Source organism: Polypterus senegalus, chromosome 18 (assembly GCF_016835505.1).
Source record: "Polypterus senegalus isolate Bchr_013 chromosome 18, ASM1683550v1, whole genome shotgun sequence".
NCBI lineage: Eukaryota > Metazoa > Chordata > Cladistia > Polypteriformes > Polypteridae > Polypterus > Polypterus senegalus.
The window spans coordinates 79,735,052-79,753,947 of NC_053171.1; the positions used below are offsets into that span (position 1 = coordinate 79,735,052).

At 37.6% G+C, this 18,896-nt stretch overlaps 1 protein-coding gene across 3 annotated transcripts in view; it reads left to right on the forward strand.

Moving 5' to 3' along the window:
• daam1a (dishevelled associated activator of morphogenesis 1a) overlaps positions 1-18,896 on the forward strand; it is a 305,416-nt gene that overhangs the window by 157,672 nt on the left and 128,848 nt on the right. For all 3 annotated transcript variants that reach the window (XM_039741919.1, XM_039741918.1, XM_039741920.1), the window contains exon 3: positions 9,249-9,338. In XM_039741919.1, coding sequence (XP_039597853.1) covers positions 9,249-9,338 — 90 coding nt within the window. The remainder of the gene's footprint in view (positions 1-9,248; positions 9,339-18,896) is intronic.

The following is an 18,896-nucleotide window of genomic DNA, read 5'->3' on the forward strand; positions in this document are numbered from 1 at the left end:
TAAGGTGGATATGTTTGAATCAGAGGAGGAGCCGTGATCTGGATAATCAGGATTTTCATCATCTCCTCCTAAAAAAATCTTCTGATGCTTCTTGAGGAGCCTTGTCAACAGCCAACTGGAGCAGTGCCGAACGCACGTTGGAAGCTGCATGCAAAACCAGATGTTTGTGATTCTTTCAGTTTGTCTTAGTTAGCTTTGTTTATTTTACTTTGCATACTGTATAATTCTATTAACATCTTTCCTTTTTTAATATTTACCATGAAAATTTCATGTGTGGGTTTTTTTTTATTTTATTTGAAAAAAATCTGCTCTGCAATGAGTTATTTCTAGTGTTAGTGACATATTTCGGGGAGATGTATATTGTCAGACATTACATATGAAACAGCTTACAGTAGTACATCTTATAGTGCAGACCCCTGTATAATATTTATTAAGCTGTATCATATGAGCAAAAGTCGGTACAAGGTAGTTTTGTAAGGGTCATCCAGTGTGACAGAGTTCTGTGGACTAAGTTTGAGATCTCACAGCTGCTGTACCACACGTCCTATTGATTTGACCAGCAACACAGTTGGTTATTGTCTTGCATGTAAATAAACAAAACAGTTTATATTTTTTAATGAAAGCATTGTGACTAGGCCCTATCACTCTTCTTTCAGTTTCTTTGTGAATTAAAGACATTGTTTATAAGGCCCAGCTTGAAACATGAATTGCCTTTTATTCATGAAGGTGCTTGGCAGATACCACTCCATGCCGATAGCTTGTTTCTTTGACATATCATTTGAACGTTTTCTTCCCAGAGGTGAAATCTTTTTTTATGTAAATCCTAGCCATTTTAATTTTCTCTCTTCCTTTCTCTAAAGCGGGATGGTACAGAATGGAGGGCTTTCTGTAATTCTTTACACATGGAGCTATTAAATTTGCACCCAGGCATCTGGTCCTGATTTTATTCAACAAAGCACCAAGGAATGTAATGCTGCTTATGTAACAATGCAGGTAATAATTTAAGAAATCCAGGGGAGGCTGTTTGGCTGCCCCGTATAGGACATACCTCAAGCTGATGAGACTGTTTTTAATGAAATGTGGCACACAGTTCTTTTATGTACTATGATTCTTTTGCCTTTGGTTTTCCCAGTTATTGATTAGGCCTCCTCAATGGTTGAACAATTTAGTCATTTTGACCTTTTAAAATTCAGCAGTGGCCTTAGTTAGTTACAATTATATTTTACTTTATCTTAGCAAAGTTTTTAAAAAATTACAGAAATTAAAATTACAGTTCATCAGCTAAGATGGCTTTATTTAGTGACTTTTCCAGTAAAGTCTTTTCAGAGTCAGACATCAAGCTTGCATTGTGAATTCAGAGAATCCAAATAATATAATTCTGCAATATATAAAAGTTATTTTCAAAATTGTTTTTATGGCTAATTTTTGTGTAAATTTTGGTAGCAAAATAGATAACAGCCAAAATTAGCATGATATATCTTAAATAATAAACTTTCAAGCTGTATGACTTGCAGGTTTACTCTCTGCCCTAACACTGACTGGACATTAAGCAGCAAATGACATGTTGACCTCCATAAATATTAGTACAGCAATGTCAACACAGAGTTTTCTGCTGTATACACAGTCAGCTCATTTTGGAGATGGAAAGATGCCCAAGTGTGAAAAGAACAGGAAGTCATCTGTTTTGCACTGATATGCTTTCATTTTTTTTTTTTGGAGTAGTAAAACTTTTCTGTTCCATTTTTCCATAAATAATGGATATTCAGCCATTGGGATTTTGACTTTTTTCTTGTGTAGCTGTACAAATGTTGTAATATATAGTAGTTGATATGGTGTTTTCTCTTCCCTTTGGAGTTGGTCAGCCAAAACCAAAATGAGGACCAAAGAGTTGTTCCAGGAAAGTAAAATAAAGCAATATGGTTACTAAAATAATAAAAGAACTGGATAAGAAATATTAAAAGAAAAGGCACTGTTATGCTTAGTAATCAGAGGCAAACAGGTTGGGTGATGATTTTTCTATCAGCAGTTGCAGCTGTTAAGAGAGCTGTGAAGAAAAGTGTTAAACAACTGTTGCTGAGATTATCAGCAAGCTCAAGAGTTCATCATGGCAGACCATTAGCTGAAGATTTTAACAGTGTAATAAAAAAGGCCATACTTCAAGATGCCAACCTCTCATCAGTGTCAAGAGTAGAAAGGCCAGATTAGAATTGTTTAAAACCGTATGCATGTGGACCATTAAAGTTCTGGAACAATGAATGTGTTTTCATGCATACACAAAACCAAGTTAATCAACCTAGTTAAAACAGAACCCTGGTTTCTTAAAAACACCAGTTTACATGCACAAGTCCACTTGTGGTGTTCTCCCTTGATAAAACACTTCTGTGTCATTAAATTGCACAAAAAAAGAGTTAAACATCATTAATGACTACTGTGAATCCAAAAACAAGCATGGAGCCTGTGTCTTTTGATATTGTGCTGTTGATCTTAGCATCATACCTTCAGCTCACCCACACAAATTTAGCAATTTCTGAGTTATTGAGACATACGTTTATGCATGTGGACGCTTCCACTGCCTACACGTGGACTATGGTAATCAATCCCATACATCTACAATCACAATACTGTAGTACTTCATTTTCTGGTAGTACAGCCTCCCTCCTGATGCATTGAGTCCAATGCTGCCCTCCACAGCTGAGCACACAAGAGCATGCTTGGAATTGTGGCTGTGTACTTGTTGTGAGGTGTCAGCGTCTGAATGGGTACCGACCATAACCACACACATATAATGACATGATTTTTGTTACAATATATAGTATAGGCCATATGAAAAAATTAAGGGTTTATCCAGTCACCTTACCCAAAAGAACAGTACCATCACGAGTGCCTAGGCCACTTTGCCTCAAAATAAATGAACCATGCATTGACCCAGAGGCCCGAGCCATGACATTTGTTAGTCTCAACATAGCATCACAGATGACTTGCGCATTAATGGAACATAACTGCATACAGTTAACAAAAGCAGTGTCATTCTCGCTAGTGCCCTTATTGCAATACGAGTGCAACCAATTGCCAAGATTATGTTAGGATAACAAGACCCACTGCCCAGATTGCTTTTTTATGTTAGCAAAAATATTTTATGTTTTATGTATGTGCACCCACACCATATGAAAACTGAATGTAGAGCCTCATTGGTCGGTTAATGGCTTCCAGCACAGTGGACATGATGGAGTGAAACTTGGCGGAGATATTCCTCACCTGTCATCCAGTTCCAATACACAACAAGAAGCCGTTATAAATTGACAAATTACCAAAAAAAGAATCTTCAGTGTAAATACGCAGCATTGGTCCTCTTAAAAGGAACTAAAATACAGTCTGTATATCATATTCATCACTTTTAAGGAGTAATATGTTTGTCATGTCAGTGCACATTTTAATAACGGCTTGGTGATATGAATTATTATACATGTGAGATGTGTTTTTTTTTAAACTTGGTTTGGCTGCATTTCCCTCCTTGATCAAGGGTGCCATCATTTCCGACTTACTCAGAAATGTTGCATACTCATTGGTCAGTGTTGCTATAAATATACACAGATATTCACATCCTTAAGGAATGTTTCAGTTACCTAGCTGAATCCACGCTTTCAAGAAGTCTGTTTTGTGTGGAAACACGGAGCTCTTCCCAGTACTAGATAGGTGTTGGTAATAAAGTTGCCATTGAGCGTTTGTGTGGGCAACATTTTTATTACTCACTGATAGAGACACTTAATTAAAAGAAATAAAACACTTTTTATGTTGAGGTCCATGAAATAATATAAACAATCTAAAATGAGTTCTGTATGACAAAATGAGTCTTTCACTGTATCGTTTAATTTATATAGTAACTACCTGTTGTTATATGTCTTTAATTAAAAAAAAACTTTTGTGTAACCTTTTATTATATTCCCTCTTGATTTGAGATGTGTTCTGTATGCTCCTATGTCCTTCTTCCCAAATGAATCCTCATTCTTGCCCTGGCTTTGCTGTTGTTGCTGTTTTTCAGATTTCTTTTGTATGCCTCTGTGGTGTCTGATACCACTTGATTATTAATGTTGTATCTTCCCTGAAGGTTTATGGTGAAAGGCAATATATAAAAAGACTAGTGTTCGTTTTCTTGGGTGGCAGATAAAAAATAATCTTGAGTAGATGATTATTCCAATATCTACAATTGAAAACAAATAATACTTCAGAGTTTTGTACTATAAATCAAAATGCAAGACTTAAACAGCTGCAAAGATTGTCATTTTAAAAATTCTTAATGATGACAGATTTCAAATTTTACTTCCAGAAGAAAAAACCGAAGTAAGAAGGTATTGTCCCATAGATTACAGCTTGCTAAGATGAAGGTTAGGGGTTTGGGGCCTCAAATGCCCAGACAAGCACAGGCACACCGTCTCAGGTGTGCTAGATGAACAAGTCTGTTCAGAAAAAATATCTTTTCTGGGTGTGGACAATTTATAGGGTTTTGCTTTTCATGCATTTGTAAAGTCAAACAGGGTGTTGCTTTCTTATAAGTACTTTATGACAAAAAGAACTAAGAAGGGTCTGCAAATTTAAGTATTTTGACATGAGCAATCATAAATCATGCAGCTTCACTTCAAATGAGCATTTTTGTATTAGACATGTCCCCACTTGTGCCTTATAGAAAATCTCTTAATTTTTCAGTTAAAAATAAAAATGTTTGTATTTTGATCCAATGTGTAGGTTTTGAACGCCATAGTTATGTATATGTTTTTTTCCTGTATCTGCCTTGGCTTAAACCTTTTTAACTTGTTCATACGATAAATGTAAAATATCTTGGATCTGCTGTATGTGGTAAGCTAATGAAAGTATCTATTTCAAATAAAAAGCAGATAAATGTCCATTTACTTCTTTATTTGCATTCTATCCAGCACAAATGTATTCCTTTCGTTCAAAGCATATATTGCATCTTTCACACACTATGAATCTCGCAGTACAGTGTATTTTATAGAAGTTATCGTTAAGCAAATAAACACTTTTTAGCACCTTTCATCTTTACCATTATCCCAAAGAACGTAATATAGATATTTTCAAATGTTACAATTGGAGCATCAGTTATATTGTAAGGGTGGGAATTTTTTGTATTATATAATTCTTAATAAAAGCATACATGGATTATGACCTCTTTTTATGTGGGCTTATCATTGCTTCTGCCACGGCCCACTCTACACAGTAGCTCTACTCATTTACTGTGAGTTATATGGCAACAGTCAGAACGGTTTACAGCTTCTTGTCTGTACTGAATGTCAGTGTGTTATTCCCAGTCTGTGTCAAACAATCTCAGACCAAGGGCATGTGTGGACCTGGCAATAAAATTCATCCTTAGACTTGATATTGTCAAGGTGCTCTTGATTACCCCATTTATTTCATTTTTAACAAAAAATATGCTGGACTTTGCCACTCAGATGAATACTTTTTTATCCTTTGAAATTGTTCAACTTGCCTTTACAATTTTCACCCATTCTAAAACCAAAATATCTCTTTGCTAACCTGCCAATTATAAGGTGAGATAATTTTAAAGCTATCCTAGCACAAATATTTGAGTTACATATGTTGATGGCTTCTGTTGAGGACTTGAGGAAAGACTTAGATAAGACTTTGAGTTCTCAATAGGGTCTCACAGTTTTGGCCAGTGGCCTTGGAAAATTGCTACTCTGTGTCACAGTTACTGTTTACTAAAATGGCGGGTGCAGTGTAAGAACTATAGCCCTGTCACGTACACTTGAACTGAAGCATTTTACAATGTTGTATCACTACTCAGCTAATCAGGATGCCTTACGTTGAGAGGAGTTGATGGACTTGGACAGCTCATTTGAAAATCATCATGTAGACTGCTACCCAGCTAAAGAGTTTGAGTTTAAAACAAAGAACCAGTATAGCATTTAACTTACCTATTAATAAGCTCTTTTCTTGGTTAGATTAGACAAAATTCATTTACCTCAAAGGAAATTTAAAAGCATACGGAAGCAGAAACATAAAAAAAAACAAGGATACAGAGTTGCAGCGACAAATAATACAGCCAATCAATAGATAAATAAATAAATTGATACATATATAGATAAATAAAGGTATATTGTGCAGAAATTGCAAAATGAACTTGAGTACATTGGGGGTTGGAGCATTGCATTTCCTAAAAGCAGTGGGCAGAAAAGACCCCCAGAGGTGGTTCTTAGCATATTGTGGTGGAATGAGCCTGTGCCTAAAACATTATGGAGGGGATTTTTCATGATGGCATCCAGTTTTGCTGTCATCTTCTTTTCTACAACAGCATCCAGCTTGTCCAGGGTTAGCCTTGCGATGGAGCAGGCTTTTCCGTTAAGTTTGTTCAGACATTGTGTGTTTATTAAACTCAAATGTGTACATGTTTGTACAGTATATAGTCATGTCAGAAGGTAAGTATACAGTCTTTCATTTTTAGGGTTCATTTCTACATGTAGGTGTTTTCACATATCAGCAATTAACAGGTTTTTTCATTCAACGTGAAATAAGCCGAGATGAAACCTATTCGCTTCAGCATCTACAGCATTGTGCATTCAGAAATGCTCTTGTACATACAGTACCACCATTGTAAAGAGCTGTTTTTGACTATTTTTGGCCTGAACGAGTCTGTCCTCCAAAATTCAAAGCAAAACAGTCCACACAAAAATAGAGAAAAAATTAAACCCACAGGATTATAGGCAAAAAAGAAAAAACTGTTTCTTCTACAAACTTTTTCATGTTAAACTTTGGTTACTTTCTGCATTTAAGGACTGTGTTATTTCTCTATAGCAAACTTATATATGTTTTACTTAATACATTCAGTATGTTCTATACATATATCACATTCTATATGGTCAACATGTTCAATACGATACGGTTTGAAAACTGTTTGCCTTCCATGCCTTATCGAATGCAAGGCAGTTCATAAAAACTGGAACTAATCTGTAGTCAGAGGGACAAGAAATAATATTTCATTTCAATCTAACTTGTTGAGGTTATGTTAGAATCTCCCATAGACTATGCACTAATATATAGGCAGTCAATTTAGCATAACTAAGAAAACACTTCTATTGACTTTACATAACCTAAATAACTAACAAATGGCTCTTACACATACCATACCATTTTCTAAGCCTGGTTATTCCAAACAATGGACGTAAATTAGGAACAATCCCTGGGCAGGGAACCAGTCCATCTCAGGAAAACACACACACACACACACACTCTCTCTAGGGATGTGGTGTCGCCAGTCTACCTAACCTGCATGTCTTTGAACTGTGGGAGGAGACCAGAGCACCCAAAGGAACTCCATGAAGACACAGAGTGAACATGCAGACTTCACACAGAGAGAGCCTAGGACATGAACCCTGGTCTCATTACTTTGATGCAGCAGCGTTACCTCTATGCTACTGTGCCACCTGAGGCATTTTGTCTAGTGCATAATGGCTACAACACATCATCCAGCTGAGACTGTGATGACATCTAAATGTAGGAGAGCCATAGTGGTGCTTATGTGATTAAGAGCTGATGAAGAGAAGGCTGCAAGGAGCCTAATCCAGGTTTTCAAAAATCACAAAGGCATACATCAGTCTAATCCTCCGTTATTCTTTATATTAAATGAAGTACTGCGTAGTTGAGGACACCAAAAGAAGCTGTACGGGGTGTCTGGAACACCCTGCTGTGTCAAAACAAGCTTGCCGGACTCCTGTTTGCTTTCCACACTGAAATGGTGTTAAAAGAAGAAATCCAATAATGGCATGGGAAAATTCAATGGAACATTTACAGTTTGACTTCAAGTTAATTTCTGCAACTACAGTATATCAAGAAGTGTGGCGAGACATGACATCCACAACACATCCATTCCCAAGAGTGGTACAAACGCAGATGTCTTCAACAACAACAACATTTATTTATATAGCACATTTCCATACAAAAAAAATGTAGCTCAAAGTGCTTTACATAATGAAGAATAGAAAAATAAGAGAGACAGTAAGAAAATAAAATAAGTCAACATTAATTAACATAGAATAAGAGTAAGGTCCAATGGCCAGGGGGGACAGAAAAAACAAAAAAAAAAAACTCCAGACGGCCGGAGAAAATAGCCTCCTAAGCAAATTGGATTTTTGTTTAAGCATGTACAAGTAAATAACTTGAATTTTGCAAGCTGACCCTATCTCGAGTTTGCACTCCGTGATGAAAGTCTTATCAGGTCTTCTTGATTTGTGTGTTGGTGCTGCTTTTTAAGCGTGAATATCTGTGTGTGGACGTGTTATATTTGGAGCCAATATTTTAAATGAGCACGTTTTATAACAGCTTGAACACTTCAATGAGAACATCCAGTAAGGTATTCAGAATGGTGTGCTGTCAGTAAAGAGTGTTTTTGTCTATTTCTCTACAATATTTCAGTTTTTTAAAACTACTACTGTTTTGTTCCTGGATCATTTTGACATTGTCCACTTGTACAAAAGAAACTGCTATTCATTTGTACCCTTTGTGTCACTGCCCTATTTAACAAGTTTAATAAAATTACCAGTTAATTGAAAATAAGTGTTTATTGATCGAAATTAAAACAAATTCAGATGTTTTACTACACTGTTGACAAAGTAGCTAAGTACTTAAACAAAATTCTTACTTTTTATCAAAACGTTCACTGAGGGATTTTCTGGACCTTTTAAAATCTGTAGGTCACTTCCTTTATATACAGTATTATCTGCTGGACTTGAGCTCCTGTTGAGAGGGGAAAAATGAATTACTGTTTATCCTTCCATCCATTTTCCAAATCTATTTCTCCAGAGCAGGGTCACAGGATAGCTGGAGCCTATCCCAGCCATCTTTGAGCTCTAAGAAGGAACAATGTGTGGACAGGGTGCCAGTCCATTGCAGAACGAACACACACACACACAAACACATTAGGGGGCAATTTAAACATCACCAATGCCCCTAACCTGCTTATTTTTGGACTATGGTAGTAAACTCATGCAGATACAGGGAGAACATGCAAATTCTTTGCAGGAAGCGCCCAGGACGTTAACCAAGGTGAGACAGTAGCACTACCGCTGTGCCACTTTGCTGTCCATTATTTTAATATAAATATAGATTTATTTTGTTTATATTATTTTCCGTTTTATTTTCTTTATTTTTTTTCTAGTGTTTATTTCATTAATGCTTTTGTCTTTAACTTTATCCCTAATGTTTTACTGTTTGTCTTTCAGGATGAGCTGGACCTTACAGATAAACACAGGGAGGCCATGTTTGCACTCCCAGCAGAGAAAAAATGGCAGATCTACTGCAGCAAAAAGAAGGTAGGACATTTAACTTGTGACTTTAAATGCAATTAAGGTTATATGAGATGCACCATTAAAAGTGCCATTGCCTGCATGATATATGTCGGATGTAAGTTTTAGACAGAGAGGCTACTATCGGTTTTTCCAGTATGATAGTGAGTTTGTGCTGTGATAAACTAGAATTCTGTTTAGTGTTTGTAGTCACTGTTAGTCTACATTCTGTTGTCTTTTGTCCTGTAATGGTAAAAATGGATGGCAAAAGATGCATTATTGGACAAAAGCTGCTAATGTCATTTTGGTCATTTAGACTGTTATATAAATAACTAAAGAAATTAGCGTAGCGCCAGTGAGTTGAGCACAAAACAAGTCCAGCCCAAGTCTGCTGTTTTCTTCTAGAGAGGCCTTTGCTGAAGAGACCTAGACAAAGAAAGCCATTTGATTCCTTCTTATTTTAGAGCAAGTAAACGTTATTACCCCTATAATACATTTCACTACAGAGATTTAGTATTAGTAAGCAGTATTTTTTTTTTATTGTTGGAAATACTTGAGTTTCTGATCGTGCAGCTAAGTCACCCGTCTCCAAACCACAATGTCTCCTCTTTAGAAAAAGTGTTTCTGCTCACGGCAAGTAACATTTGCTAGTAATCCAATCTGGATTTTTTTTTTTTGTTGGCTATATTAAACATTTGGCCTTTAGGTATTGGCTAGCTTTATTTGGGTAGATTGTGTATTGAGATTTGATAAAGAGATGCTTCTGAAACTAGCTACTACTTCACATCCAATGCTCTTGTTACAAATGCTTGTGCAGGGCCACAAGCCGTGACCAATGTGATCTGCTTTGCTTTTGGCTTGTTCCCTTGTATTTACCCTTTTAGGGAAGTGCCATAATCTGAAGCACTTTTAAAATTGCAAAGGCAATAGAGTAGATTTTAGTTAATACTTGAAGCACAAGGCTGTAACCTTTCAAATTGTATTATTTCTCTTTCATGTCCATATTTGCAGTTGCTAGCTTTAATCTCTTCCTAAGTTTATAGACCAGAATCCTGTTATGGTGAACAGATAAACGAGGCAGTGAAAAATATAAATTGTCTCGTTTCTGTATGTATAAAGTTCAACAAGACAATAGCATTTATTCCATTATTAGCAAGAGTCAAGACCAAAGCATCTAACATTATTTTAAGAGGATGACGTCTTCAAGAATAGGAGTGGGAAACGTTCATTTGAAAATGCCAGACTCCATGTGTGTCCCAGGTTATCTCTTAGATAAAACTGATGGGCAGGCGCAGTGGTCTTTGTTGTGGTGTACATTAAAGATAGAGATATGATATGGCTCCGTTTATCTGTGTATAAAGCAGGGGTGCAGTTTGTTTTTTCTGTGAGTTTCTGCAGTCTAATCTTTCTACACTCGTTTTCTTTTCTGGCTAGCATATCCACATCTGGAACGAGAAAACGGTGATGCCCCAGTTTGAAAAATTTATAAGTATGTGAGAAATAAATAAAATGGATGCCAGCTGTTTGTTAGAGCGGACGTAAATGAGGATTTGGACGCTCATCAGAAAGATGGGTAAAACTAGACTGTGCAGAAATTATTACAGCATGCTTTTGCATTTAGATTAAGGTCATGGCCCAGCTGTGTGGACATTCTGTGGAGTGTAGCAATCTGACCAGCCAACTCAAAGTTTGAGAAGGCTTGCTTGTCCAAGATATCCTGCACATGTTTTTTTCTCCAGTCTGTTATGCGTAAGCAACCCATACGTTTCAGAAACAAGATAGGGAAAACTATAAGACAAACAAGCAGGCAGCATTTGTGGTATTACTGTTTATTCTGCTTCAGATAATATTACAAAAGGTGACCCCACGTGGTGATTGTGCTGCTGTTCTGAGCACATTTTCAGGTGTTGGCTAAGCACGCACCTCTGCCTCAGAAACCACCAGACGACCATCTGGCCGTGTGTTGATGGGCGCTGTTTGGGAGTCACAAAATACAATAGTGGATGCTGTAAGAGAAGTGGACAATGAACAAAGGAATGTACATGCTGTTCTATATTATATTGACCACAAACTAAATAAAATGGTTAAAGAATAAATGCTGAATCGGATTACTTGTTTTTATATTTTGCTAGATATATTCAAACAAAGTTGTTTTGCTGTTCGATTTGGCTGATCATTTAATGGGTCAGGTTCATCGTTACCACATCTCTTCAGGTACGGGAAAGCCACAATTGTGTGTCACATTATGCAGCACGCTACATGCTTGCACGATGCGAGTCACTTTCTGTGGAGCAGCACAGTAAGAGAGTGGAAATGCTCTTTCTATTTACATAAGCAAATTCATTCTGTGAAGGCGCCTTCATAGCAATGTGCATGCATTTGAATGCTGCGCCCTTACAGCTGGCATGGTGCGACTCAGTGATGATTGAGAAATACCCGATCAGTCAGCCAGTTCACTTTGAAAAGCTCCTGTGGCTGACAACCCGAGGGTGAACAGAACTTGCAAAAGAACAGGCAAAGGATCAGCCCTTGTAAAGCTGTATAAAATTATAGCACTTGGATATCTAAATCGATTTAGAAGCCAGCCATCATCATTGGACAGGAAATCAGTATGATCTCTAAATACGTGCTCTCTTCTAATTCTTTCATTTGCGATGCCTTCTAACAATACTTAAGCCGCCGAGGTAGTAGGAATAGTTTGGCCATTCTGTGCGCCATTATATTTTTACAGATTGGTTACAATCGAGTACCTTAAATTTGTAAATTGTATGCAATTAATTTGGTGTATTTGATAAACCCCCCACCAAGGGGGAAAAAAGGAATGGGAAACCATGCAGAAACAGCAGTGCTTTGAAGCTGGGTGCCGACCATTTACAAAACCAAGCAGAAATGTGCATACACATGGTCTGAGGCTGCTGTGAAAATGTGTGTAGCTTTATGGCAAGTTTAGTTTTTATACATCTCGATGTGAGCGTGGAAACAGGTGTTTGTGAGTACACACTGTTTATTCATACAGTAGAGAGTAAGTTAAATAACAGTAGAGAGAGATCAAAGAAATACCTGTAGTACCGTGTTTCCCCGAAAATAAGACCTACTCTGAAAATAAGCCCTAGCATGATTTTCAGGCTGCTCTGTAATATAAGCCCTAGTCAAGATCGCCAGCTGAGAAGTAAGGCGCCTAAGGCCAGGTTTATACTTCACACGATGTGACACGTGTGCCCAAAACATCCATTAAATTCCGAGGACACCTTGCCATAATATCTGAAAAGGATGTTTAATGATTCCATCCATCAATTCGGGGATGTGCTCATTCCAGCAGCATCGGCGCAAGACAGAAACAAAATCCCTGGACGAGGCATCAGCTCATCGCAAGGTGAACACAAACACTCACATACACTAACGTCATTGTAGCTTCACCAAATCCCCAAACCTTCATGTGTTCAGATGGAAAACTGAGCCCATTGTGGAAACCCACCAGGAAAAACATGCAAACTCCAGGCAGGGAACACAAGGAATGTGACTCCCTGCGAGACAGCAATGCTACCGCTCTGCCACCATGCCAACCCTATATGTGTAACTATTAGTAGTATTCATTATTTAAACAAAGTTAACGATTTATTTGTAAAATGTAACATACATATTTGAATGCATTTCATCATGAAAGTGGTATCAAGTATAAATCTAAGAATTGTAAATGTGCAGAGAGCTGGAATATCATAAATGTAATGTGTTCTGTGGGGCGATTGCTGCTGTCAGGTCAAGAGGAAGCCCCAGAAGCTTGTAGCAATTTAACAACTGGGTCGGTTTTAAGATGACGTTTACAACGGTCTACTTTAATGATAAAGTAAACTACGAGGTTAAAGTGAACATTTCAAGGTTAAAGCCGAAATTTTTACTTTAATCACAAAATAAACATTTTCATTATGTCCTTATTTTTTTCTCTTTGGCTCAAATTTGGCGCCGTACATTCTGATGGTATTGTAAAGGTGCAAAAAAAAAACAAAAAAACGATGGCACAGAAGATGGTATGTGAGACTTTTAAAATGTATTGTGTCATTACTTTGGAGAATATGTGGCGCTTGAATATAAAAACACCACAAATGCATTTGTATGTTGGCATTTTGCTTCACCACATCGAACCATTCATCAAACGCACAACGATCCTGGTGGATCCTAAAAGCGGCTAGAGTAGCAAGAAATTCAGGGTTTGAATGTGGAGAGTTGTGACGATATTCCAGAAGAAGATGACATGACTGTATTTGGATAAATGTACAGTGCATCCGGAAAGTATTCACAGCGCATCACTTTTTCCACAATTTATGTTACAGCCTTATTCCAAAATGGATTAAATTATTTTTTATTGGGGTTCATTGGGACCTTCAAAGCAGCAGAAATTTTTCTGTAACCTTCCCCAGATTTGTGCCTCGAGATAATCCTGTCTTAGAGGTCTACAGACAATTCCTTTGACTTCATGCTTGGTTTGTGCTCTGACATGAACTGTCAACTGTGGGACCTTCTATAGACAGGTGTGTGCCTTTCCAAATCCTGTCCAATCAACTGAATTTACCACAGGTGGACTCCAATGAAGCTGCAGAAACATCTCAAGGATGATCAGGGGAAACAGGATGCACCTGAGCTCAATTTTGAGCTTCATGGCAAAGGCTGTGAATACTTATGTACGTGTGCTTTCTCAATTTTTTTATTTTTAATAAATTTGCCAAAACCTCAAGTAAACTTTTTGCACATTGTCATTATGGGGTGTTGTGTGTAGAATTCTGAGGAAAAAAATGAATTTAATCCATTTTGGAATAAGGCTGTAACATAACAAATTGTGGAAAAAGTGATGCACTGTGAATACTTTCCGGATGCATTGTATATTGTTGTACATGAATAAATATAAGACATCTCCTGAAAATAAGACCTAGTGCATCTTTTGGAGAAAAAAATAATATAAGACCCTGTCTTATTTTCGGGGAAACACAGTATTATAGGGAGGGCTTACAAAGTGAAAATAAAATGAATAAATATGGGCTTACAAAGTGAAAATAAAATGAATAAATATGGAGAAGATGCTGCAACCCTGAATGTAATTAAGAGTGTTATGTTATATGAAAAGATTAAGATAGAGTGTCCACTTTAGCCAAGTAGCATACCACCTAATACTGAGGAGTTCTACTTCCTCTGTGAAAGCAAAATGTGCATTCAATGTTATAACCTCCCTTGATTTGTCATTCAGACTCTCTAATATGGGTGGCATGGTGGCACAGTGGGTAACATTGCTGCCTCGCAGTTAGGAGACCTGGGTTCGTTTCCCGGGTCCTCCCTGCATGGAGTTTGCATGTTCTCCCCGTGTCTGCGTGGGTTTCCTCCCACAGTCCAAAGACATGCAGGTTAGGTGCATTGGCGATTCGAAATTGTCCCTAGTGTGTGCCCTGCAGTGGGCTGGCTCCCTTAGGGTTTGTTTGCTGCCTTGCGCCCTGTGTTGGCGAGGATTGGTTCCAGCAGACCCCGTGACCCTGTAGTTAGGATGTAGTGGGTTGGATGATGGATGGATGGACTGACTCTCTAATATGTTATGTTGTCCTTCTTACACCTTCACTTGTAAAATTTGCTTGTTTAAAATATACAATAATTTGTTCCACATGAGGTTCTGACTCGTTTATCAGTTTTCTACCATCTTGGCAAAAATAATCCAGACAGCTTGTTAGTCATATTGCTTATCAAAGAAAGATAAAGTGAAAAATTGTGCTCACAGTGTCTTAATGTACTCTGCTGGGCACAAGCTAATGTTAAAATATAATATTAATAATCAAGGAAATTTTAAACTGTGGTGCTCAAAGTTATCTTTTCTTTTTGCTCCTTGGAAGTCTGTTTTGGTCTACCGTGTGCAGAGCACATCTGGAAACCACAGTTGCATTGTTTTTTGTTTGTAGGGAAATTGTTACCTAGTAATTACACTAAAGTATAAATAGTGCCCATTGTTAAACTAGGATTGCAACTAATCCACTTACAAATTAGATGTTAGCTGATGGCTATGTTTTTCACTTGTCTGAGCTTGTGATGCGATATAAGTTGGTGCCGAGTTTTACTTCAGGAATCTTCACCAGTTTTTTTGTTATGTGCAGCCAGTTTTTTTTTTGGGGGGGTTGTATTGCACTGGGATGCCAAGGAGGAAGAGGTGGTACAGCGCAGAAATAGGACCTATAAAGTCACTAGGAGAGAAATGAAAATCTGCATAGGCAATGCAAATAGTAATACATTTTATTTATTTAGCACCTTCCCCATGCTCAAGGCATTTGGAATGCATATGTTGATGCCATAGCAGAGATAAGAGTATTAGCAGAGTGCTTAAATGTGATTTTACCAGGTGAGAGAGTGTGGCAAGAATCTGGGGTTATTCCCTAAAGGTGCCAGAGGGCTTTCCTCTTCAGTGGATGCCATTGTTTTTTTTATTAATAAATGGAGGCTACAAAGAGTTGAAATGTTCCCATTTCAGTACTGAGCAAGACACGTTCTTAAGTGGGAGATTTGAGAGCATACATCCCTTGGGAAAATGAAGTTGGGGAGAACTGACAAAAAGCCAGCCACAACACCGTAGTTTGTTAGACAGTGAGATTGCCCTTTGTTATTTAATTTTTATGCTTTGTTAATCCCTGAGGGGAAATGATCTTTTCACATGACCATGGGGGTTATAGCACAGGATCAGAATTGTACAGCACCCCTGGAGTAATTTTCAGGTTTAGGGCCTTGGTCAAGGGCCCAGCGGAGTAAGATCTCTTCTGGCAGTAACAGGATTTGAACCAGCAGTCTTCCAGATACTAGCACAGATCCTTAGCTTATTTGAAGTCGGTCAGTCCAGGCACTTCCTCATATACCTGGTTCTGTGGACACCAGGAGACCTTAGTAGGAGTTCTAGTCCTTGTAGCAATGGCAGGCATACAAGTGACACAGGAATATCTTGGAGAGATGAATTAAAACTTGGAGAAGAAGAAGTTACTTCTTGTAATTGGCACAGTTAAGCAGAAACATTTTGCTTTTGAGAGGAGGCCAGGGTTATGAATGTGTATGTATGTATACCAAGACACTAATCTTAGTTTCATCAGACCAGAGAATCTTGTTTTGTCATCTAAGAGTGCTCTAGGTGTTTTTTCCTTTGCAAACTTCAAGTGATGCCTGGGCACTGTGCCATGAAGCCCAGATTAGTGAAATGTTGCAGTGATAGTTTTCTTATAGAAGTTAGTTTAACTATCAGATTCTTGTTCACTTGTCTTACCAAGGCCTTCTCCCACAATTTCTCAATTTGGCATGGTTGTCCCAAGATCCTTCCATTCAGCAATTATGGAGGCCACTGTGATGCTCTTGGGAACCTTCAATGCTGCAGTAATGTTTTTTGTAGCCTTTGCCCAGATCAGCACAATCCTGTCTCTAAGATCTGCAGGCAGTTCCTTCACCTTCACGGCTTAATTTTTGCTCTGATAGACATTGTTCATTGTAGGACTTTCTAAGGACAAAACTGTACATTTCCTAATCAAGTGCATTGAATTGAATTGAATTGAATTGAATTGAATTGGATTGACCAAGATGTACTCAAAACAAGTTGTGGAAACATCAGAATAATGATCAAGAGAATGGGACGCACCAGTGTCATAAGCAAAGTGTCTGAATACTTGTATCAATCAGATATTTCAGCTTTTAATTTTTAGTAAATTGTTCAAAATGTTAATATCCTGTTTTTGCTTTGTCATTTCATGAAAGAAAACATTAACCTAAATGAGGACAAGGTTGCAATATAGTCTATATAAAAAAGTGAAGGGGTCTAAATACTTTCTGAAGGTGCTGTGTATGAATGATTATATAAATACTGACGGGATATACTGAGGTCAGCGACAATCAACCAGACTCTTCATGGCCCAGTTACTCCACTCCAGTTTATGTGCTTAAACTTTTCCTTTGGTTGCATCTCTAAACATTGGTGAACTTTGACTGATGCATGTTCCATAGCATTCTTTACAAGAAATGTGGCTAGAGAATATGCAAAAAGTTTCTACCTAATAATAATAATTCAGGAAAATACATGCAGAAGCAGAAAGGGATTTTCTAAATTTAAGGCAAAACATCCAGATTGCTTTAAAAAAATTAGCAAATAAAAATACAAATCTGAAAAATCACAAGGGTAATAAATATAACATGGTACAAGGTGTGGCTCAGTAAATCATTTGCTAAATCAGCACCAGGACCCCACTTACTTATTTTTAAAATTAAGCCTGCACAAACCTCAGCCAAAAGCAGAGTCGCTTGTGATCAACAGCAGGACACATGGAAGGGATTGTGGTCAGGCAAGAGGAATGTCAGTGTGCTCCATTTATAACTTGGCCTCTGGACACAATCAAATCTCAGTTGGTGACCAGCGAAAAGAAGGGTATAAATTAAGGCTAAAAAATGAAGAAATTAAAATGTCCATTATTAAAGACAGCCACAATATTTTCAAAAATGGGACTTGGAAAAAAAATCACAGTTGCAATAAGTAATCATTTCTGTTTCGAAGAGCCTCAAAAAGCATTATTTTGGAAAAGTCTGGTCATTAAAAGCAGAGATTAGTCAAGAATAGGCTCATCTCTTTCCACTGGAAAACCCTTGCCTTTCTTTCTTCACATTTATGGATGCCCTGTTTTTATAACCAGGTGTTCTTAGACTGTCTACAGTGTGGATTAGTGGGACATCTAGTTCCACCAGCAAGAAGTTGCTGTTTAGATGCTGGGTGTCTGTTGGTTGGTGTTATGAAGATCCTGTAACAACCCTGGGGCCTTTCCTCATAGCTATTTAGTCACTGTTTCTGCTGATGGGCTGCTGTCCTTTATTTTTTCTTTCCTGCCTTTGTTTGATTCATCAAGAAAATTGTCACAAAAAAGACTCTTCTCTAGGTGGTGTTGAAGCGTTGTGTTAATCCATAGTAAAAATAATTGTTGACAGGTTAATTTACCAAGGTCAGATACAAAGAAACACAACTCTTGCCTAGAAGCGCCCCAGTTATTTCACTGTTTTTAAATGTAATCTTTTCGGAGATATAGGGGATAAAACCCACTGAGATAAAGGAATGTGAAGACTCCAGAATGACAGTTGACTGCTTGTGCAGTTTGAACCACTGCCCTACTGCACCACCCTACTTCCAAGACTATGAAGCACAAATTGTTTGACAATTATTGTAACTGAAAACCAGTAGTCCTTGGAAGAGAAATCTTTTATCTAAGGGTTTCTATTGGAACCCTCTTTCATGGAGTGCAGTGGAATCCCTTTTTTAGCTTGCAGTTTTATTTTTTTTACTGTACATATATATTTAATATGAAAGAGTCCAAAGAGTTACAGGGTAGGCAATGTCTTTGTTTTATATCAATGGGCAGGGTCTAGGTGTGGAAAAAATATGGTTTCTATTTGTCTTGCTCAGATTGTTATATTTTTCATTCTAAAGTTCTGGTGCATGTGTGCTGCCATTGTGAGAGTAAGCCATATTGGAAGAAGTGGAAAGTAGGCTCCTTCTCATGACTTGTATTTTAAACAATGCACCATTAATGGATTGAGCAGGTTCAG